The sequence below is a fragment of the Carassius gibelio genome, chromosome B13 (assembly GCF_023724105.1).
Source record: "Carassius gibelio isolate Cgi1373 ecotype wild population from Czech Republic chromosome B13, carGib1.2-hapl.c, whole genome shotgun sequence".
NCBI lineage: Eukaryota > Metazoa > Chordata > Actinopteri > Cypriniformes > Cyprinidae > Carassius > Carassius gibelio.
In genome coordinates this window covers 16,336,641-16,359,990 of record NC_068408.1, presented here as the reverse complement: position 1 = coordinate 16,359,990, position 23,350 = coordinate 16,336,641, and the positions used below count along the sequence as shown (strand labels likewise).

The 23,350-nt window shown below is 39.1% G+C and overlaps 1 protein-coding gene across 16 annotated transcripts; it reads right to left on the bottom strand.

The window, feature by feature from the left end:
- Positions 1-207: 207 nt before the first annotated feature.
- On the bottom strand, positions 208-22,996 carry LOC127969808 (histone-lysine N-methyltransferase NSD2-like). 16 transcript variants are annotated; one of them, XM_052571922.1, is made up of 24 exons: positions 22,735-22,996; positions 18,572-19,326; positions 18,241-18,433; positions 16,417-16,577; positions 15,870-16,316; positions 15,342-15,413; positions 15,080-15,248; positions 13,943-13,996; positions 13,708-13,817; positions 13,484-13,580; positions 13,258-13,370; positions 12,945-13,055; positions 11,632-11,755; positions 10,242-10,442; positions 5,965-6,144; positions 5,630-5,786; positions 3,778-3,980; positions 3,589-3,692; positions 3,203-3,472; positions 3,004-3,120; positions 2,574-2,715; positions 2,178-2,284; positions 1,695-1,890; positions 208-1,271 (listed from the first exon to the last, which is right to left on the bottom strand). In XM_052571922.1, the coding sequence occupies exons 2-24, from the start codon at positions 19,310-19,312 to the stop codon at positions 961-963; spliced, it is 4,380 nt and encodes a 1,459-aa protein (XP_052427882.1). In that variant the 5' UTR covers positions 19,313-19,326; positions 22,735-22,996; the 3' UTR covers positions 208-960. The 16 variants fall into 16 exon arrangements, with proteins under 16 accessions (XP_052427882.1, XP_052427869.1, XP_052427874.1 ...); XM_052571909.1 differs by having other exon boundaries at positions 13,478-13,580; positions 13,696-13,817; positions 22,735-22,983; XM_052571914.1 differs by having other exon boundaries at positions 13,478-13,577; positions 13,696-13,817; positions 22,735-22,983.
- Between the last annotated feature and the right edge of the window lie 354 nt (positions 22,997-23,350).

Here is a 23,350-nt window from a genome sequence, read left to right as displayed (position 1 = left end):
CTTGATACACAAAAAAGTGCAGCAACAAGCCACAAAAGGAAATGGAAATGATGTTTGAAAAAGACTTTGTAAAGAAACGGACAAATCTTTCTATCTACCCTTTCAAGTTTAATTCATGGTTTTGGTTAAAGTGTCAACTAAAATACATTTCCAGCTTCACAAATCCAGCAAAAAGATCAAATGCAAACAAACAAGACATCAGATAACTGCTTTTAAAAGCTTTATTACTTGCAAGTATCACAAGAAGCCCGTCATGATTTTCCTTTAAAACTCTGAATAGGTAGATGTATCATCCTAACATTCTGGTTTCTCAAAATCAAAAATGAGCTACAAAAATGAACCAAGCTATACATTTAAAAACAACAACAACCTTGTGCTGCTCTATAGTTAAAACTGACTCTAAAATTGTAATTCAAGGGCTACCCATAGTGTCTTATTTAAAGATACCACTTGTTAAAAACAAGATTCCTGGCACCTGTTACTAACAATAAATCCAGTATTATTATAATTTTGGTCTTTCATATACATTTCCATATACATATCTACGGTTTTAAAAAAATTATCTATGTTGAGATTCATAAAGGTGTAAAAAGGTTTCAAGTTTGGCGTCTGTAATGTTGTTTATTTGAGGTGTTCGGTCTGTTGGCTCTGTCGTCTATTTGTCAGTGGATGCGTGAGCGGGTGCACACAAACACACACACACACACACATACACACGCACGCGCACACACACACACGAGTGGAATCTGAGGAGGCAGAGTGAGTGGAGGGGACCTGATTCGGCAGCTCTGATGAGCTCTACAGTGTTAACACGCTTCCCTGATCAGACACGTACAGTGCTTTCAGCTTGGCAGAACAGTCACTCGACGTCAATATCACTCAGTCATTTGGGGCAGGAACTGAGGAAAGGGAGGGCAGGATTAGTGAGAGGAAAGGGAGGTTCCGTAGTTCGATTTGCCACTACACCTCTGCGGTCTTTCTGGCCCTCTTCTTGAGAGGCTCTTTGCTGCTGGTTGTGGCCGTCGATCTGCGCCTGTACTTGCGTGGTTTGGTGGATGAGGGTACTTCAGCATTGTGCTCCACCGGAGTCTTCGCCTGAGGGCGGATATCAGAGTCTTCATGTTCCTGGCAGCAGAGCTGGCCCGTGAGCAGATGCGACCACAATGCCCCCTCCTGGTGAGCCTTGCAAAAAGAGTTAGGGCACAGCTGGCAAAAGGCATCCGAATTCTTTCCGCACACATCACAGTGATGCCAGGGACAGTCCCAGCGACCTGGAAGACAACACAGAGCACAGATTTAAGTTTTTATATATGCTATTCATAAATGACATGACACAGTTGACCCTGGAGCACAAAACCAGACATACAGGGTCAATTTCTGTGACCCTATACGATTTATCTAAAAGCTGAATAAATAAGCTTTCCATTGATATGTGGTTTGTTAGGACATGACAATATTTGGCCGAGATAAAACTACTTGAAAATCTGGAATCTAAAGGGTGCAAAAAAATCTAAATGAAAAAATTGCCATTAAAGTTGTCCAAATGAAGTTCTTAGCAATGCATATTACCAATTAAAATGAGGTTTTGATATATTTCTGGTAGGAAATGCACAAATTATCTTCACTGAACATGATCTTTACGTAATACATATTATACACATGCACGTATTATGCCATTATAAAGTAATGTTTACCAAATGGTCTCTTGGTGCGGTCCAGACAGGAGAGGTGATAGGCTTTGGTGCAGCCCTTCTTATCACACAGAACCAGCTCTCCTCCGTCACCGCAGCGGAAACACTCGTCCTCAGACTTCTTGCCTTCATTCCGGGACTTTCTCCTCTTGGGCTTTTTCTTTGATTGCTTGGCTTTGGGCTCAGAAGTATGACCATTCTGAAGTTTGGTGAAGACAGCATTAAGGTATTTTGATTGACATGATTACTTTTCAATCCTCGACTATAAGAACTGGATAAAGTAGTTCTGTATCCAAATCAACATGTACAGGTACTACAGGGCAAACTTGAGTGTTAAGTGTTTGATAAAGGGCACAATGTTGACAGCTCATACTTTAAAAGGCTTAAACATTCTGAATAGCAGGCCGGAGTTATTACCACTACCCCACCCCAGTAAGACATCAGTAACGACAGGCAGCTCAAACGAAAGGTTTTCCAGTCACTCACCTTGGGTCTGTCACCTAGAAAACCACTGCAGTTGGGCGCTCCACACCGACACACAGTCTTTTCATTCCCCAGACAGTCCAGGTTATAGTTAAAAGTTAGCTCTGTGCCTGAAAACATTGTAACATGGGAAAAAATGGGACAGAAATGAATGGATAAAGCACACAAAATTAGGCTGGGGCAACACAAAATTATAATAAATATATTTTGAAGCCTTGGTTCATAGGAGCAATCATTTCAATAAATGTTGCAAAGCAGATTCTAAATGTTTCATACAAGAGGTAAAATAGAATAAAACACTAGTTTAAACTAGGGAGGGAAAAAGGTAACATATCACCCAGCTTTGCACAAAAAGCCATCAAATTTCTATATTTCTATATTATCAGAGCATGGGCTCACCAGAAGGGATGTCACAGACAGCAAACAGCCCAACGCGTGTGTCTCCATTAACCGTCCATTTCTGAGTCTCACAGTTGGGCTGGCAGCTGTGGTTCATGAAGCGAGAGTAGTTCCCTTTGGGTCCAGCGTCTATAATACGATCCTGCGCGCACACACACACACACACACACACACACACACACACAATTGGAATATTACACAGGATGAAAGTAGAAATGGTACCAAACCATTAAGCTGTCATAGGCTGCTATCTATGGGATGAGCTGTAGTGTTGTGACCTGTAATGCCACATAAGGCTGCTCAGTGCCATTCCCAATACAACACTGTTTGTCTTGCTCTGCTGTACAGGGTCTAAACATGCCACCATCAGACATGAACCCAGCACAGGAGGAGCGGTCAGTGCTTATATGCATGTGGCACCTTCATTTACCTTGTCAATAGTGAGCATATAGAAATGTGTGATGTTGTTCTCCTGAGCGTATTTGATTCTGGCTATGCACTCCTCCTCGTCTATCAGTTCGCCCACATATTCATTCACAAACTCTCCCTGAGTGACACACAAAAGAGCCGATCAGCAATAACATACAGTAAATCTCATCTGTTGAATGTTCAAAAGCCAGCACACTTACTTTCTTAATGTCTCGCAATGACACCAGGCCCCAGCCTTTTCCTGCGGTGCGGATGATCTTGGTCTCGGGGTAGAGGCGTTTGGTGAAGTCCTGGTTTTGGCAGCGGCCTGCAGCCGGACACACTTGAGGATGGCACTCGTACAACAGCATGCGGTTCAGACACTCGGACTCGAAGCTGCAGGGGCGCTCGTCTGACGGCTTACAGTTACACTTGGGGATCTCAGAGATGTCTGCGGTGTAGACCTGTACTCGCCCACAAGGCTTATTCACCTAATGAAAAACAAAACTTAAATCTATTAAAACTTTATAAACAGACAGCAATAACATTAAAATTACTATAGAAATAGTCATGGCCTGGAAAACAAGCTTTCAAATTAAATAAATACCTTGATGTATTTGTAAGGAGGAGGCTTCTTGTTGTTCTCATGCGCCTCTTTGGCCTCCCTTTCCATTTCGATCTCCTTAAAGCGAGCTTCAGCCTCCAGCAGGGCTGCACAGATAAATACAGAAGAGCCGGTCCACAAATGCACTGACAATACGGATTTATAAATAAGAAAAAACTAGCCATTTTTTACCATTCTTAAAGACCTTTCCAATGCCAGTATGCTGATATTTGCTTCCCCTGTCTCCCTCCATGTAAGGAAAGACTCTGCCCTGGTGTGTCCAGAAATAGTCTTTAGAGCCAAAGAAGAATACAGGGAACTCTCCTATCTCATGACGCAGGTGCTGGATGTTGGTCGGGACGTTTTTAGGGTGACGGATCTCTGCAGGCCACCATCTAGAATTTCAAATGAGGTTAAGGTTTAGGACAAGAATATCACCTTTGCAATAATGTAGTTTGTATGTACTGGTTGACAGTCCAGTCCAATGAATCGGTGAGTCAATGATTCGGTGAGCCATTCATGAAGACACTTGCTTCATTTACAGAATGAATCAGCCATTTGAATGAATTGGTTGAATCAATGATTCACTCAATAAGACCGTGCCAACTGGTGGTTTAATTTCATATTTAAAAAGTATCACTGCATTTTTCCAACTTTTCATATTTGTATTTAAAAAAAAAAAAAAGAAAGTAAAACATCTAACATTATTTGTGTATTTTCAATTTTACTGTATAAATGCATTTACAGAACCTTTTATCTTCAATAAACAATCTGAATAAATACATCTTAATGGCACTTTCGATGCAGCTTCTATGTTTCCTCTGCAGTGGAAAGATGGAGATTGATGATACTGATTCCATTTGAATGGTAACAACCATACAGTGTCTTATTATTCGAACTATATACATGGATAAATTTGAATTGATGAAAAGAATTTGACGTAAATGACACATACATTTAATAAGGTTTGGAAAATTTTGCCCTTCACAAAATTAAAGTGTCTCATAGAAACCAATTTAAGGCAAATATCACAAATGCGCTGATTAAAGAAAGACCTGATAAAGCACTGATGAGACTATTGCTTCAGAATAAATTACCTTTCTTTGCATGTGTCATTATATTAACATTTCACCAAAATCAAGTTTAAATAAGCTTTTGACCAGCAAATGTTTTTTCCCCGTCATTAACACAACAGAGGCAGTACCTGCATCGCATTTACATTTTCATGAACTTACAGGTTATACAGTTTTCTGAAGATATGAGAGTTTTTTCTTTTATTTGGCCAAAATAACATTTTATAAAAGTTTCAGTGCTTCGTACAAGCTATTTGACTGTGACCTAACAACAATGCTAGACACTTTTCTCCACTCCTCATATACAAAAAACATTAGCCTTTTTAAATATAGCATTTCTTGTGTAAAGAAAATGCTGTACCTATTCAATCAACAGTTCTTTCTTTAGGTTCAGACTTCAAACAAACTGTGTGCTGCACTTCATTCAGGAGAGAGGCGGGAAGAATAATGAGTTTGACTGACAGTTTGGGGAGCCAGTGGTGTTATACAAGGCGAAGTGGAGGTGGCATCACTCACTTTTACTGGTCCAGGATCAGTGATCTTTAGCGGTTATATTTCCCGATTTGAGGATCAGAATTCTTGGGATAATGTAGCTTTTGTTGATGCTACTTGATCAAAAGAAGAGCCAAGAGCGTCGCTACTGAAAAGCTATTTGGTTAAGATAACAGCAACGCTACAGAGATATGTAGTTCAGTTAGTAGTGTCATTACTTGTAGCGACACTACTGCCCAACACTGACCATTCACATCTCATACTGTATGTGAACACTTTCATTACCAAGGATCCACTGACACATTTGTAATATGAGCTCTGTTATTTTGCCAATTATTTTATGTCAGATTAAAATCTTAATGTCATTCTCTAGCCCTAGAAACCACTAAATTAACTATAATAAACCAAAAATACACTGTAAGCAGATGAGTTTGTACATTAAATAAAGTTAGAGGTGTGTGGTGCCGACAGACACTGACCTGTAGTTTCCCAGTTTGACCCAGATGACATCTCTGTATTTGGGTTTCTTCCCTGAGCGGCAATCATTACAGAACCAGCTGCCATCTGGCATAGCGATGTTCAGACAGTCAGGGTGAAATGCAGCTGGGCATGACTCACAGCACAGCAGACGGCCACCTTCAACAAACATTTATATTGTGCCATCATGATCATATCATGTAAGCTCGAATTCTTTCATGAGGTTCTAATGTTGTTTTCATTCCATCTATTGCAATGCTTGTCTTTAATTTTGGATACCCCTCATTTAAAAAGGAATAAAACAGAGCTTGTGTGTTAAATAATGAGACGAAGTCACCTTTTGAGCAGATGAAGCACCAGCTGACGTTGACGTGAGAGTGGTGACTGTAGCCTTTTTTAGGCCGGAAGTGGTTTGTGCACACAATGGCAGAGGAAGTGATCATCTCGCTCCCTGCAGCAACACACAGGTCTCCAACATGGTAGGCCACGGGACAGCGCAAACAACGCATCATCTTTCCTGCAAGGGGACAATGAGAAATATGGTTTATGTATTAAGTGATAAAACCAACATCAGCTTAAAAACGTCCTTCTGTTGGAGATTCATTTAGCCATTTTATTTCATTTAAACACATTGTCTATGGTTTCACAGAGAGGGCTCAGGTTAAGAAAGGATTAGGCAATAGGTCAATAAGAATATTTAAGTAGTTTTTAAAAACATGCCTTAGAAAAAAACATTACTGGTGTGCATCTTGAGACACACAGAGCAATTACCGTATTTTCGGGTTATAAGTAACACCTAAGTATAAGTCGCATCTGTCCAAAAATACGTCATGACGAGGAAAAAAAAACTTAAGTCGCACTGGACTGTAAGTCTCATTTATTTAGAACCAAAAAAAAACATTACCATTTACAGCCGCTCTATGTTTTCAGAGGTAGGCTACAGGAGCACTGAGCAGCATAGAGCGCTCTCTCGCAGCTGTAGAAGGTAATGTTTTCTCTTGGTTCATCAACCCTCTACGGACACCTTGGCAACTGAATCGCCACTGGCTAGTAAATAATTTTAGTTCACTCGCCAGACTGCTACACTAATAAAGTAAACACTCTTGACATCACTCAGTCAACCATTATAATATGATATCTGAATAATCAAGTATTATTTAATGATAGAACTTTAGTAATTATAATTAACTTGGTAACCATGTATGAATGCATAGACATTTTAAGTGAATTTAGGACTGGTGTTTTGTTTGTCATTCAGGGTTTCTGTAAAAAAAAAGAAAAAAAGAAAAATGAACACGAACAATAACTCAACTCACATGATGATGATAATACTATTAATCCGAATTCTACTAATAAGAACAGTACTTCCGCCCACTTCACGCATGTGATAGTGATGCACGTCGTGCACCTTCACACTAGAGTTCAAGGTACACCAAATACACAAACACAGGTGCGCTGCGCATCCATTGAGATGAACTGAAAAATATCACAGATTGCTTGACAGAGTGAAATTTTGAAGCGCTCAGTCAGATTGTTCGGCGAATGAAAATATATCTGTGCTAAACTTATACTTAGCCTCCAACTCAAACACTGGCGAGTAAAATCTGATAATTTATTAGCCGTCGGCTAATATTAGACATCATTAAGTCACCAGAATGAAGATTTAGTTGCATATGCGAGTGATTTACTTGCAATGTAGAGGGTTGTTCATGTCAAATTAATTTTGATAAGTCGCACCTGACTATAAGTGACAGGACCAGCCAAACTATGAAAAGAAGTGTGACTTATAGTCTGGAAAATATGGTACATATTTTAGTCTGGGATCAGGCTTAAGCCTTTTCTGTGAAACAGGGGGATAGAGTTTAACCAAATTGTGCTTGCCATATGAATTAAATAAGATCTGACCACACCCATGAGCCATGCCCCAAACACTCATACGAATTGTGCGTTCCCAAATGCAAATAAAATAAAGCAGCTCAAACCAGGCACAGCTAGCAATAATATGCAGTGAATCTAAACAGTACTGTAACAGCAGACATGTAGCGCTTCAGACTACAGCCTATTATCTAATAACAACACAACTGTTGTCCTATGACAGCACTAAGCAATCTCATTTTCAGTGCCATTCATAAAAAGTAATCAGGTCGAGTAACGTGTTTCAGCACTGATTCTATTCGCGTTTGGCACTTTAAATCATTTTAGCACTTTGAACGGTCCTGCAGATGGCACCGCGAGCTCGTACAGTGCTCTCAGGACCATTCCATCCATGATGTTTCTTTTCCCAGTTTATTTAGGTAACTTAAAGGAAAACACCAACATTTTTCCATATTCCCTATGTTCTTCCTTCAACTTAGAGGAGTTGCTACGTACCTCTCCTGTCTCAGTGCATGCATTTAATCACTGTAGCACGTGGCACCACTATGCTAGCATTTAGCTTAGCACCATTCATTCCTTAGGATTCAAACAGGGATGAATTTAGAAGCTACCAAACACTTCCATGTTTTCCCTATTTAAAAAACGTTACATGAACAGTTACACGAGTAAGTATGGTGAATAAAATAAAGAGTGGCGATTTCCTAAGCGGATAAAAATGATGACTAATGTATGGCGGAAGTGCACTTCGACCTCGGCACAGTAATATCATCACTCCTGAAACTTCCGTCAATACAACCAGTGTGAGGAGTTATGATATTACTGCGCCGAGGTTGAAGTGCTGCGAAGTGCTGCGAAGTGCTCTTCCTCCATACATTATAGTTATCATTTCACCATACTTAACTCATGTAACCATCTTTAAATAGGGACAACATGAAAGTGTTTGGTGGCTTCTAAATTCATTCCTGTATGGATCCTAAGGAATGAATGGTGCTAAGTTAAACACAAGCATAGTGGCGCCGCACGCTACAGCGATTGAGTACATGCACTGAGATGGGATAGATACGCATCAACCCGTCTAAGTTGAGGGAAAAACAGTTAGAATATGGAAAAATGGTGGCGTTTTTCCCTTTAAGGCCATTTGTGCGATTTAAATCATCATGCAGTAATCAAATAGTCAAAAAGACTTAAATGCACAAATTATGGTTTGAATCAGTAAAAAAAAAAAAAAATAGCCAGAAACTAGGGCTACACGATTAATCGCATGTGACAGTCAAGCGTGTTTCTTTAGTAAACCTAGTTCTGTAATTAGTACTAAATATCCATCACCTGCTTTCAAATGGAGCGGCACTTAATAGAATATATATATATATATATATATATATATATATAAAAAATATAGCGGGATGTAGTTCGATGACAAGCTACGCAATATCGCGTTCATAATAGCAGATGAACTGCATTTGGTTATGAACGTGATATTGCGCAGATTTTCAGGGACTAAGGTTCTGTATATTAAAGGGTTAGTTCACCCAATAATAAAAATTATGTCATTAATAACTCACCCTCATGTCGTTCCAAACCCGTGAGACCTCCGTTCATCTTCGGAACACAGTTTAAGATATTTTAGATTTAGTCCGAGAGCTCTCAGTCCCTCCTCTGAAGCTGTGTGTACGGTATACGGTCCATGTCCAGAAAGGTAAGAAAAACATCATCAAAACAGTCCATGTGACATCAGAGGGTCCGTTAGAATTTTTTGAAGCATCGAAAATACATTTTGGTCCAAAAATAATATGATTTTTTAATGATATTCATCATTGTCTTCTCTTCCGCGTCTGTTGTGAGTGAGTTCAAAACAAAGCAGTTTAGTGTTATCCGGTTCGTGAACGAATCATTCGATGTAATTCGATGGATCTTCTTGAACCAGTTCACCAGTTTCACCAGTTCAACAAATGATTCAGTTCGATTTGGTGAACTGGTTCAAGAAGATCCGGTTACATCGAATTATTAGTTCGCAAACCAGATTTCACTACACTGCAGAGTTTTGAACGCGCTCACAACAGACACGGAAGAGAAGACAATGCTGAATAAAGTCGTAGTTCTTGCTATTTTTGGACCAAAATGTATTTTCGATACTTCAAAAATTCTAACTGACTCTCTGATGTCACATGGACTACTTTGATGATGTTTTTCTCACCTTTCTGGACATGGACAGTATACCGTACACACAGCTTCAATGGTGGGACTAAGAGCTCACGGACTAAATCTAAAATATCTTAAACTGTGTTCCGAAGATAAACGGAGATCTCACGGGTTTGGAACGACATGAGGGTGAGTTTTTAATGACATAATTTTTATTATTGGGTGAACTAACCCTTTATGTGCCGCTTGAAAGCAGGTGATGGATATTTAGTGATAATCAAAGAACCAGCTTTACTAAATAGACACGCATGACAATTGCATGCGATTAATCTTGCAGTCCTACCAGACACTCACTATGCCTTCAAAACAATCCAACCGAGGTTGACAGACCAAAAATGTATCCCCCCCTCAAAAAAGTCTACCTACTCCACAAAAATCACATGCAAGAAATGTGATGCATTTTGCATGTGATTTTTGGTGGAGTTGGAAGACGTTTTGAATCAGTCTAATAAATTACTTGTTGAATCTGTGATTACTGAATAAACATCGCAAACTGTATACAAGGCAAAATTAAGTAAACATGCATGCCAGTTTAAGTACCTTTGGTGGCCTTGGCAGCACTACGGCCGCTGTAGTGGCAGCTGAGGCAGGTGTGCAGGGGGCAGCGGAAGCCTCGGTTCTCAAACACAGTCAGGGCGCTCAACCGCGCACAAGCCTCGTGGTAGAAATGCCCACAGTGAAGCACACAGCAACGCCGTACCTCTCCTTCAGACTTCTTACAGGTGAAACACACTTGCACACCTGAAAACCATAAAAAAAAAAAAAAAAAAAAGCGGTTTATTCTTCACATTACTAGGGCTCCATCTAATGATTATTCTGATAATCGATTAGTTGCCCGATTATTATTTTATTGATCGATATTTATTCATATAATAACAAAAATTGCCTCCTTTGCCTTTGATAACAGCTCACATGCTTGCTGACATTGTTTATGTACTTTTTGACTAATTTGGTATCTGAATAAAAAAAACATTTTTTTTGCCTTTCTTTCACAGATAACAGCAATAATTATATTACAGTATTAAAAATAACCTACAACTGTTTCTAAAAAGCTTACGCATATTGGAGGTCAAACCTCTACAGAAAGCAAAAAAATTATTTCGGTAATTACCAATATTGTTAGTTAAGAGCAGCAGTGGCACAAACCTTACAAAATTGGTTAAAAACCCTAACATAGATTTTGTTTTAAAACATTAGTTAATCACTGTAGGATATATAGTGAATATATGGTATGGTAATGATCACAGTCGGTCTCCTCTTACTGTCATTTCTTTATCCTGTAAAAGCATCTGATATTTATATTCAGACAATTATACACTTCTGTCCATTGACAGTTCCTACTCTAGTAAATTACTTGCATTGCATGTAGACTTTTAAACCAAAATATAAATGTTAAACAACAGATATTGTCTCTCTCGCCTCTCTGTGTTGTCTGTTTAACGAGCAGTGCTCTTTCAGTAAGGATTTCAACTTGACGCAGACAGTCAGGGCGGCCCTTTATGCAAAAATGGAAAGGCTTGCGTGAATTTCTGACATTTACAGATAAGGATGAAGACCATAAACTAAAAAATGTTTGTGCCGAGGACACAAACACACATATCTGTAAAAGCGCCTGACAGGCAAGCCATTATGCTAATGCATCAGCTTGAAGCTTAAAATAAAGATTCCTCATGTTTTGGGCAGCCTGGATCACAAAGTTTTCCTGCAGGAGCTAATTCTGTTTCCTCCAATATTTTTAGATGCATTTTTGTCCATAGAAATGTGATATTCAGTGCTGTAATTTGATGCGACTGGCTGAAGTTAGAAGTGCTCTGTGGGCAGACCCATTTAACCGATAATGAGAATCGTTGTCGATGATTTTCATTATCGATAATAATCAATTTGAATCGATCAGTTGTTGCAGCCCTACACATTACCATGCGTGTCTTACCCGAGCTGCAGGCAGAGCAGAACACCTTTTCTGCTGACCGATCCAGCCCAATACAGTGCAAGTGATATGAGGCACAGCACTGTCCTTCACACATCACCAGATCCTCTCCGGTCTGCTCACACACCTTTGGAACATTAATAATCATGAATGTGCAGCACACCACATAAGAGCTGAATGCAATTCCTGCCCGCAGTGATAAATAAACTATGTGCCCTTATTTATTATTAATGTTAAGTATGCTTTGCCTAATAGTCTACAATAAATTAATAAATATAGTCCAATAAGTTATTGTTGATTTTTTTGTCAGAGGCAATACACTAAACATTTTATTTGTTATTAACATGTTTAAATGGTCTAACAGCAGAGCATTCAACACCTCAACCACAAGTGGAGTAGGGCTGTAATTAAGGATTATTGTGATAATCGATTACCGTATTTTCCGGACTAGAAGTCGCACTTTTTTTTCATAGTTTGGCTGGTCCTGCGACTTATAGTCAGGTGCGACTTATTTATCAAAATTAATTTGACATGAACTGAGAGAAATGAACCAAGAGAAAACATTAACGTCTACAGCCACGAGAGGGCGCTCTAATGCTGCTCACTGCTCCTGTAGCCTACACTGAAGACATATAGCACCCTCTCACGGCTCTAGATGGTAATGTTCCACCCCAAAATAAAACTTTTGTCATTAATCACTATTAATCACACTCTGTGCTGCTCAGTGTAGACTACAGGAGCACTGAGCAGCATCTCTGGCACTGTTTGTAAGCAAAAAAAATAAGTAAATAAAAAAATAACCACAATTCCTTTGTCTCCTTTGTCAAATCACTTAAAATGCCTACTCTATTTTGTGTCAATTTTTTACGTGGATTTATGCTTTGATTTGAAAGAAAACAGCATATCCTTGTGGTGTTGCTGACACAGAAGAGTGTAGGCAGTTTGAGTGATGTGGAGGGACACAGAGGAGACTGTTGACAAAGGAATTGTTGAATAAAGTCATTATTTTTGTTTTCTTCACTTACAAACAGTATTCACGTCGCTTCATAATGTTACGGTTGAACCACTGATGGCAGATGGACTATTTTGACGATGTCTTTCATACTTTTCAGTGCAATTTACTTGGCAGTCTATGGGACAGTCACAAGCCTCCCGGTTTTCATCCAAAATATCTTAAATTGTGTTCTGAAGACGAACAAAGCTTTTACAGATTTGAAAACATAAGTGATTAATGACAAAAGTTTTATTTTGGGGTGGAGTATCCCTTTAACACAGAACCAGTACTTTCGACAACACTACACAGAGAGATCACTCACCAGACAGACACTTTCTTTCTTGGCACCTGCAATTCGCTCTGTCTTCTTTGAGTGATGTGATTCATCTGTACTGTCACTGGGAGAATCGGGTCTCTGCTCACACAGCAAACTCTGAAATATGCATTCAGAATATATTTACTTACAGGACATCTTGTAAGAAAAAGTGACATAAAACATTTACCATTGCAAACCAAGTAATTTATTCAATCCAAGAAACACTGGATATGCATGCAAAATTTCACAAACACGTTCACAAATAGCCAGGTTCAAAGTATGATATTTCAAATAGTGAAAAACAAACAAATTCACATACCTCTGGCTCAGGAGATGATGGGCGGTGCTTTTTGGATGAGAGAGCAAAAGATTGTCTGTCTGACTCCTGTTTCCGCTTCCTGACATGCTTAGCTTCAGCAAGAGACTTCTCCCCTGAGAAACCAAGATAATTTTAAAAACAGAAACTGTAGGGGGAAAAAAAATTACACAAAGAGCAGTATTTAGACTGGGCCTTCTCTGTAGTTCAAAACAGTTTGTACATTTACTTGGGGCTTTTTTAGTTTGTTTCATTTTGTCATCAACGTCTGCTTTCCGACTCCTCCCCCTGGGTTTACCAACAGCAGCCTCATTTGATGGTGCCTTCTGACAAATGAAGGAAAGGAAAAATATATTAGCTGAATTAATTTTTATTTTATTTTATTATAATTGAATTTTGCATTAATTATTTATAACAATTCATGCTCAAATATCTACACACCTCATACCATACCTTTTGGCCTTTCGGTTTTTTAAAGTCTTTTTCAAGATTGGTTTTCTTTTTTGGCTGCAGCACCACGTCATTCTTGGATTCTCGTAAACGTTTGTAGCCTTTTTTCTTTCCTGTATGAAGTAGTCAGAATGCATGCTTACTTGAAACCTTTTATAAAAGGAGAATTTCAGGTTTGAACCATATACTTTTTCCATAAACAACTGAAATGTTGCTAATAATGAAACCACCTACACACCTTTAGAATTATCTTCCTCCAAGACTTTTGGGCTTGGTGCTAATACCTTTATATCTGATAAAAAAGAAAAACACAGGAAATTACTACAAGAACAAAATAATAATAATAATAATAATAATAATAATAATACAGAGCAGAATAAACAGCCTATAAGGTTAGGATATTAAATAGCAGTCCCAAACTAGTTACTATAAATACAATTGGTTTGAGCCACCACAATCATTTAAACATATACTAAATGACACAAAGTGAAAATAAAGTAGTATTTTTTGGTTTATAGAAACAATAGTCACCATGGTTAATATAAAATACTAACACAAACTCTTAATGATACATGGAATCGGCTCCCGAAGAGAATAAATACATCATACCTTCATGCAAATCCAACTAACATACCGTATTTTTCGGACTACAAGTCACACTTTTTTTTCATAGTTTGGCTGGTCCTGCGATTTATAGTCAGGTGCCACTTATCAAAATTAATTTGACATGAACCGAGAGAAATGAACTAAGGGAAAACATTAGCGTCTACAGGCGTGAGAGGGCGCTCTATGCTGCTCAGTGCTCCTGTAGTCTACCACTGAAAACATAGAGCGCCCTCTCACGGCTGTAGACGGTAATGTTTTCTCTTGGTTCTTGGTTCTAAATAAATGCGACTTATAGTCCAGTGCGACTTTTTGTTCGTTATTTACTTTTATTTCACCCACTGCATGCTCATAGTTTTTGTGCTTTAGTGAAGTGATATAAAGCGCAGTGCGTGCTACGAACACAGTATAACATCTGGAAGGACAGGATGGTTCATTTCTCTGAGGTGAGAGACTTCTTAATTTCATAACAAATTACGGAAATAATATAAAATAACGACACTGACATTTAACCTGTCAACATCTCATCTGACTATGAATCGGGACAGCGCATTTTTCCTCAGGCACTTTTTACTTAAAGACATGAAGAAGTGTCAACAGCTTTCATGCACTTCTTTTAAAATAAGTCTCGCATCAGAAAAACATTAATCCACCCGCAACAGTCTCACAACCCACTTTTAGGTTCCTCTATATAACGGTCTAAGCAGTTATCACTGGTTAGATATTGTTTGCAATTTACAGTTTGTAAATATATTTTAAGTTAATTTCTCACCTGAAAGTCCAGGATTAGTGGACACTGTGCCTAAAGTGTCAGAGATACTGACACCAGCTTTTACTTTCCTCTTCTTTACTGAATTTGGTGCAGCAGGAAACTTCTGTCTGATCTGTCTTGGTTTCTTCTGAGAAGCTTTAGGCTGGAGATCAATACAGAGCTGGTCCTTCTTATATGTAAAGATAAAATGATATGAAAGTATGATTACCACAAAATACAACAGAAAAAAAAAAAGATCATTATCCAGTAAAACAAAATGCACCTTTTTCCGGTATGCCCGTTTCCCAGTCTTTGTCTTTATTTTACTCTGGTGTTCTGATGCAGTGCAGTGATTCTACAATGCCAAAGGATTTGAAAGATTACATCTCTAGGCTGAAACTGAAATACTAATTAGGGATGCACGATATTGGATTTTGGCCGATATTCGATATGCCGATATTTTCAAAATAATTTTGGCCGATGCCGATACCGATATATATACAAATCTATACTGATATATTTAAACTTTAATTTTACTGAAGAGAAATCCATGTATCTCTTCTGTACTGATTCTACCATAAATGTATTATTTTACAAATGTAGACACACATTCACATCTGAAAAACAGGTCAATTATTTCACTTGGAGAATATCGGTTTGGCTCATCGGCAGAAATATTCATATCGGCCGATACCGATGATGGTCATTTTAAGCTTTTATCGGCCGATACCGATGTTGTGCCGATATTATCGTGCATCCCTAATACTAATTCAACACAGAGATTAACAAGTCCAAACGTATTAAATGCTACCTGAACAGTAGACTCGGGGACATCTTTTACAGAGAAAGCTTCCGTCTTCTTCCACTTCAGTACTATGGTGTGCTGATCCCTCTTCACTGACGTTTTAGGTGCTTTTTTCGGGAAGGAGTTTTTCCCTGTTGAAGTGCTGCTGTCTGTGGAGTGCGAGAAGAGGCCTGGGATGGTGGTAGTTGTTGTGGAGTTGGGGCTGGAATGAGTGGAATCAGGAGGAGTGAGGCTAACAAGCTCCTGAGACTCCCTCCGATCTTGGTCTTGCTGTGGTCCCTGATTGCGCTGTGCTTGAAGTTCTTGTAGAATGCGAAGGTTGAACTGGGCTTTCCCATTTTCATAAACAAAGCCAAATTTGGCCAGTCGCTCCTCTAGTAGTAAGCCCAATGCTTCTGTAGCCTGTGATGCACCTGTCTCCCAATGTTCCCGAAACTTACGAGGAATTGCCCGCTGTAGAGAGTATATTAACAACGTCTCAGACAAAGGAATCTCATGATAAATCAAATACATCGTAAAAATATTAGTGAAAGACAGACAATATTTACTGTACCTTCCTTCCACTAATATCAATGGGTAGTTTGTTGCTGCGGCTTAGTGACTGGTATTGGTGTTTTCCTGAGAAGGGGATCATGCTCTTCTCAAAAACATATCCTCTCTCTGGAGCATTTCCGAAATACTGTACATGGTACAATAATCCTGTGCGGCTATTCACTGCCAAAAAACAAATAACAATATTAAAAATATATATATAAAAAAAAAAGTCCAGTTCATACAGGTGCTACCTTTCTCATGCTGCCTTGTTGACAGCTGGAAGCCAGTAATTCTCTCTGCTTTTTAGCTCAAGTTCAAGATCAGTTTCTACTGGATCTGTGCCCTCCCCATCACTACTTTCAAACCATCCTTTTGGACCAAATTTAAGTGTTGTTTCTGACACTGTCACAACTCTTCTCACAACTTTTAGCCATCTGCCTCATGGACAGAGCTTCCAGAAGACTCACTATCCCTCTTACTCATGGAGTCCCCCAGGGCTCTGTTTTCGGACGTTCTTCTGCTCTTCTTTTCAATATTTAAATGCATTATGTTCACACTGCTATACATTTATGGTAACAGTAACCATTGCATTAATGATGACTTTTTGGACAGTTTTATCCAAATTCAGCCAAACCATTCAAAATCTAGATCAAGCTGTCAGCCCATCATTTCAGTCCATTTCAACTACCCGGTCAAGGCAGCATTCTTTTACCTGAAAACTGCACATTTTTGCTCAATTGCTAGCTCAAAAGGTACTGAATCTTTGGTACATGCTTTCATAACTTCACAACTTGGTTACAGCCTACTCACCAATCGACCCCCCAATTCTGTTTAAAATTGCAATGGCTACCCATTTCATATCTATCAGTTACAATATTTGTAATGTTACTGATCGACTTATCTGATTTTCTTTACTTTTCCATGTCTATAAATATGGATCATTTTAAAAATGTGCAGCTTATGTTACTTTATACTAGCATTAACTGCCAACAAACTGTTAGAAATTGAGTAAGACAGTAATGATGAAAATCTGTTGGTTGACAAGATGGTAATTGAAAGTAGGGCTGCTCGATTATGGCAAAAATCATAATCACAATTATTTTGGTCAATATTGTAATCACGATTATTTAACAATTATGAGGGGGCCATACGACCAAAACTTTGTATAAGTGATTTATTTAAAGATAGTGATACATAAATATGCATTTACTGTAAATAAGGTTGACATCTACATCTACAAGCAAACAAAAAGTCCTCAAAATTATTGATATAATTAATTTTACTGTCTGTAATAAATAAGCAAAAGGACAAATACAATAGAAAAGATACAAATGAAAAAAAAACTGTGCTTTAATGTTTTTTACTTTCATTTTTATTCAATTCTCAAGCAGTATGATTATTTCATTTATTTACTATACTATTTATTATTAAGGTCTCATTTCAAGATCTAGTTTAGTATTTTTTTGCAGTTTATATGAAAAGGTTCATGTAGCGTGGTACAGCCTACTACAGAAATTAATAAACTAAGATAAAACCTAGCCCGCTGTCACTTTAAGAGCCGCACGGATCCAAAATACTGTTACAAGCGTATTTTCATTCACAGCTCTTTACGTTGATTTATTTCATAACCGACGAAGGTATACATGAATAATCACCAAGCGCAGCATTTTGACACATTTTTGCGTGTATTTGGACTTTTATGGAGGAACAAAAGCCCAGCGCTGCAAAATGGGGTGGAATAATCCTTTTATCAAAATTGAAGTCGAACCATTTTTCCCATTATTTGCACAGCCCTAATTAAAAGTGCTTAAAGAACAATGTCAACTGATCTAGCACACCTTACCTTTTGACCTAAAGTGCAAGTTAATCTCTGGGTCTGTAGTGATCATGCAAGGCCACCAAGGGTATCCAGACACTTTGGCCCAGATAATATCACCCGCTGAGAACTGCACACAGGGTTGTGACTCTGTACCACTCATTTCCACATCATCCACACCCTGTGCAATATCATTCACTTCACAGTCAGGCACAGGCCCCTACAAAACAGAAATTAAGAACTGTTAGACCCATGAAAAAAAAATCCTCCAAAAGTGGTAAACACATTTTCCTCATGACAAACAACTTATTTTGCATTAAAGACAGTCGAAGAGCCATTTAGACACAATAAGCTATACCTGGGTTGGGATGGGAGTTACACTTGAAGATATCTCGCCATCACTCTGCTCATCAGACTCATTGGGGAGAACACATGGTTCAGTGGTGAGGTCATTAAAATTTATGGAGGTGTGCAGTAGAGGGGACTGATCAGAACTCTCAGTAGGGGTTAAAATCGACTTTCTACGATTTGGTGGAATTCTCTTCCTCACAAGCCCCCCTTTCTTCTTTCGTCTTTCTCTCCTGGCAGTTGGAGAGTCCAGAAAACCTTCTGAAAGTCTCAAAGGTGCATTTGCCTCCTCTGTTTCCTCCTCTGCATAATCTGTTCCATTTTGGTTTGTCTTCCCACCTAGATTTACCATACATTTGGTTATTTTAAAAGTGAGTTCAGGAGAAACACTAGACTTCCTTGGAGGGCTGGCATGCTGAGGAACAGGCTCCACCCCCTTGAGAAGAGGCTGTGCAGCTGTGGCGGCACAGAGCTTTGGAATTTTGTCTTGATCTTCATTTAACAAGCGGGAAGTCAGGTCCTTTAGCCGCTCATGAGTGTGGTTATGACCATGACTGCCAATCATCTGCAAAACACTTTCTTGAGGTGTAGCAGCCATTTGGGTAGCAGCTTTATCCATGAGCATAGTAGGGTCAGTGCTCCCATCACCCCGACCCTTACATCCACCAGGTGAATCAGAGGGCTGTTTCATGGTGGTAGGACTCCTGGGCTCTGGCATCGCAGGCAGTGATGACCCCTTACTATCTGTCATTACTAACCAGGGGCCTGAAAAAATAAACATTCACAATCAGTCCTCAACTATTACAATAAATTGGCACATTAATTTAAAAAGTATGCACATGTACATTAAAATAAATAATAAGTCCAATAAGAACAAGTGGCCTTGCCTTAGGTCAACTTTATTTTAATCTACTTCAAATGTCCAGAAAGGTAATAAAAACATCTTCAAAGTAGTCCATGTGACATTAGAGGGTCAGTTTGAAGCATCGAAAATGCATTTTGGTCCAAAAATAGCAAAAACTACAACTTTATTCAGCATTGTCTTCTCTTCCGAGTCTGTTGTGAGCGCGTTCACTGCATTGTAACGTTAGTGATATCCGGTTTGCGAACGAATCACTCCATGTAACCAGATCTTCTTGAATCAGTTCACCAAATCGAACTGAATCGTTTTAAACATTTCGCGTCTCCAATAAGCATTAATCCACAAATGACTTAATCTGTTAACTTTTTTTAACGTGGCTAACACTCACTCAGAGTTAAAAATAAACCAATATCCCGGAATAATTCATTTACTCAAAAAGTACACTGACTGAACTGCTCCGAAGAGATAACGAACGAAAGATTGACTTGATCTCGAGTCAAAATCCAGTTGCATCGGTTTTCAAATCACCAGTAGTGATGGGAAGTTAGGTTATTTTCCTCGAACTGGTTCTTTCAGACAATTCGATTCAATAAACCGTTGAAGAAAACGGTTCACCGGTTCTTTTGCGCTCGACGTAATGACATCATTGGCGATGATTGCCCTTGATTCAAGCCTTCGGTTTACCCGCGCTCATAACATTAGCACAGAATCAGTTCAGAATCAGTCACCAAAAGAACCAGTTCGGTTCAGACACTCTGTGTGTCAGTTTGCTTCATGCAGAATTGTATCATCAGCTCCTTGGTTCTCGAATCGGACACGTAAAGTCATAGTTTTTGCTATTTTTGGACCAAAATGTATTTTCGATGCTTCTACAAATTCTAACAGACCCTCTGATGCCACATGGACTACTTTGGCTACGTTCAGACTGCAGGGCTTAATGCTCAATTCCGATTTTTTGAAAAAAAAAAAAAAAAAAATTATTTGCAAGGCCGTTCACATTTCCAATTAAATGCGACCTTTTGTGATCTCCTGTGTGAACGTGAAATGACCCAGAAGTGACCCGCATGTGCAGAAGAGTACTCAACGGTGAACGACGTCACTCGCTGTTTGCGGAAGTAGCTAACGTTAAACATGGATGTTTGTATTTGGCTCGGAGGCTTTTTATTTTTCGCTGGCATTGGAGCCAGGATCGTCTGTAACCACGCTCTGCCATTTTGCTGGAAATGTTTTCGTAAACCGCCCGGTTCCGATAAGATCCCTCGAGTTTGGCCTGAATAGAGTGGTCACCCCAAATATTAATTAAATCTGTGACCTCGCTTCCCTTCCATTGACAGATCTCAGCAGCATCGTCCGCCATGGTTGTTGTTTATCTTCTCATTCCCGCCTACTTCAACGCAGAATTATGACGTTTGTAGCATATAAATGACGTGCAGTTTGGATACATGTGGCCTGGCCGTTCAGACGGAGGTCGCATTTCAAAAGATCGGATGCGTATCGGATTCAGGACCACACAACCAAGTGGCCTGGGTCACATTTGAAAAGATCGGATCTGTGTCGTTCAGACGGTCATGAAAAGATCAGTTACAGGTCGCAAAGGGGCAAAAAAATTGGAATTGGGTCATTTCAGCCTGCAGTGTGAACGTAGCCTTTGATGATGTTTTTGTTACATTTCTGGACATGGACAGTATACCGTACACACATTTTCAATGGAGGGACAGAAAGCTCTCGGACTAAATTTTAAATATATTAAACTGTGTTCCGAAGATGAACAGAGGTCTTACGTGTTTGGAATATGAGGGTGAGTCATTAATGACATAATTTTCCTTTTTGGGTGAACTAACCCTTTAAAAGCCTATGCCCACTAAATGTTCATTAATTAGACTATTATTTTTTTAATTATTATTTATTAATGCTATATATATATATATATATATATATATATATATGGTATTTTATTGTATGTATGCATAAATATTTAACAGGTACATTTTAAAAATACAAAACGCAAAAAGATTACGAGAATAAACATAACCGACGTTTATCGAACATACGAATTAATTGTTCTGACGACTGCACCTGTGGCGACTACTGCAAGCTGCAGGTCCTAAAAAAACAGAAGTTGCAGTTCGTGTGGGACTCTGTTGTTAGGTGAAAGAACTGAATGGATTATAGCGAGGATGGAGAACTGGAATGGTTTGGTCCCACGTTAAAATGGCTTCCGTGGAGGATTCACGGTGCGCGAGCGGGTGCCCAGCCGCTTTCATTCAGTTCAATGCGCAAACCCCGACGCCTCCTCCTCGTATGAATCCTGAAACAACCCACTGATACAAACCAAACCATTCAATAACAAAAAAAAAAAAAAAACTGCGAGCTTTCCATCAATGAAAGGAAGAAGAAAAAACGTAACCGCTTTTGATTAGTAACATGCACAACGGCAATGAATGAATCATATCTACAAAGTGCATAAAAACAATACCCGAGCAAAGCTTCATGTAAAACAGTGACTGCTTAAATGGAAATGTCCGTTCGGTCCTAAACAAAAGGCAGTTATCGAGCCATTGTTATTCAGGATGAGCGGTCAGGATGCCTCGTTAACATCAATGATGGAAGATCATGGATGAGTCCGTGATGGACTCTCCTAACCCTCCTAATAGCCCACAGCAAACTGAAAATAACTCTCGTTAATACAAACTTTTACACCAAAATGAAACTAAAACACATTCAGTGGGAATTGTGCCTTCGGTTAAAATGCTGCAATACTTTAGAGACCAGACGGGTGTAAGTAAATGTATACAAATTGGAGTAAAAGATATCAAGCCATAGGTCCGTGAAAGTAACAGTGTACGTTACGTTATAGCTAATATGATGTTAGCAAAGAAATGAAACGCCAAAGCATATAACACTTGTGCGGATTCAAACATTTCTACGCTATTAAATATGTAACCTCTGAGGATGTGTCTCGGGCTGTGATACAAACTATAGCCACATGGTACATTTTATTAACTCGGGAATCATTTATTCTTCGAACTGAGACTGACAAACCTCGCGAACTACAGCTTAGCCAGCTAGCAAGTGAGGTACAGCTGCAGCTGCCTCGGTCATTGACATACTACAAGACGACTCGTTTATCCGTGAAAGAAAATCTCTAATATCCCACCCCAGCGTGTAATGGACAGCAATCCCCCTAATTGTGGCGTTCCACGATTTATTCCTGTGGGAAAATAAACCTGTTTACAGCATCTCCATTTCTCCCGACGTGTATGAGAAGCTTGCGGGAAACTCTCATCCCAGTCAGCGCCAAAAATACTCACATCCGATTGGCTGAAACGCGACGGCACAATTCAACCGGCCTTTTCAAATATCACTCTCTTCGCGGCTGACTGTCCGTCGAGCATCTTCACTTATCCGTGGCACACTCCAAACTTCATCGCAGGTTCGTTGTTTAAGATGAAGCCATGATATTCTGAGATCATCTGTTTTTGTTTTTATTTCGAAAAAGGGCAAAGCGACACAGATCACCGCTCGAGGAATTGAGCAGAGGAGGGCAATTCTCACCATATGACGTCAGATGCAAGAGGGAGGGAATTCGTTATCTTGTTGCCAGTTATACAGAAAATAAGGCGAATGCTGAGTTTTACATTTTACGTCATTGTATAAAAATAACGACAACATTTTGGAATTCACTAGTTTGAATTTTTGCTTTACCATAAGCCAATACTGAAATGTGTAATTTTCGTTTTAAATGTATTTTTAATTTCTTCAGTTAATATGCTTTGAGCGTGTAGTCACTATTTGCACTCAAGCAAGAGTGTCTGGCAACCAGAAAATAAGCGCGCGAGACTGTGTTGCCATGTCCTCTTGTTACGAGCGTTTGTTTTGTTGATTTATTAAGGCGCTTACATACATTGGTTGCGTTAATTCTTTATT

Excerpts from the sequence above, each read along its gene's own strand:
- LOC127969808 (XM_052571909.1), bottom strand. The coding sequence starts at position 19,312 with ATGACAGATAGTAAGGGGTCATCACTGCCTGCGATGCCAGAGCCCAGG. Across the intron at positions 16,317-16,416 it reads TTGATATTAGTGGAAGGAAG|CGGGCAATTCCTCGTAAGTT; the intron begins GTACAGTAAATA and ends TACTCTCTACAG. Across the intron at positions 3,981-5,629 it reads GTCAAACTGGGAAACTACAG|ATGGTGGCCTGCAGAGATCC; the intron begins GTCAGTGTCTGT and ends TTGAAATTCTAG.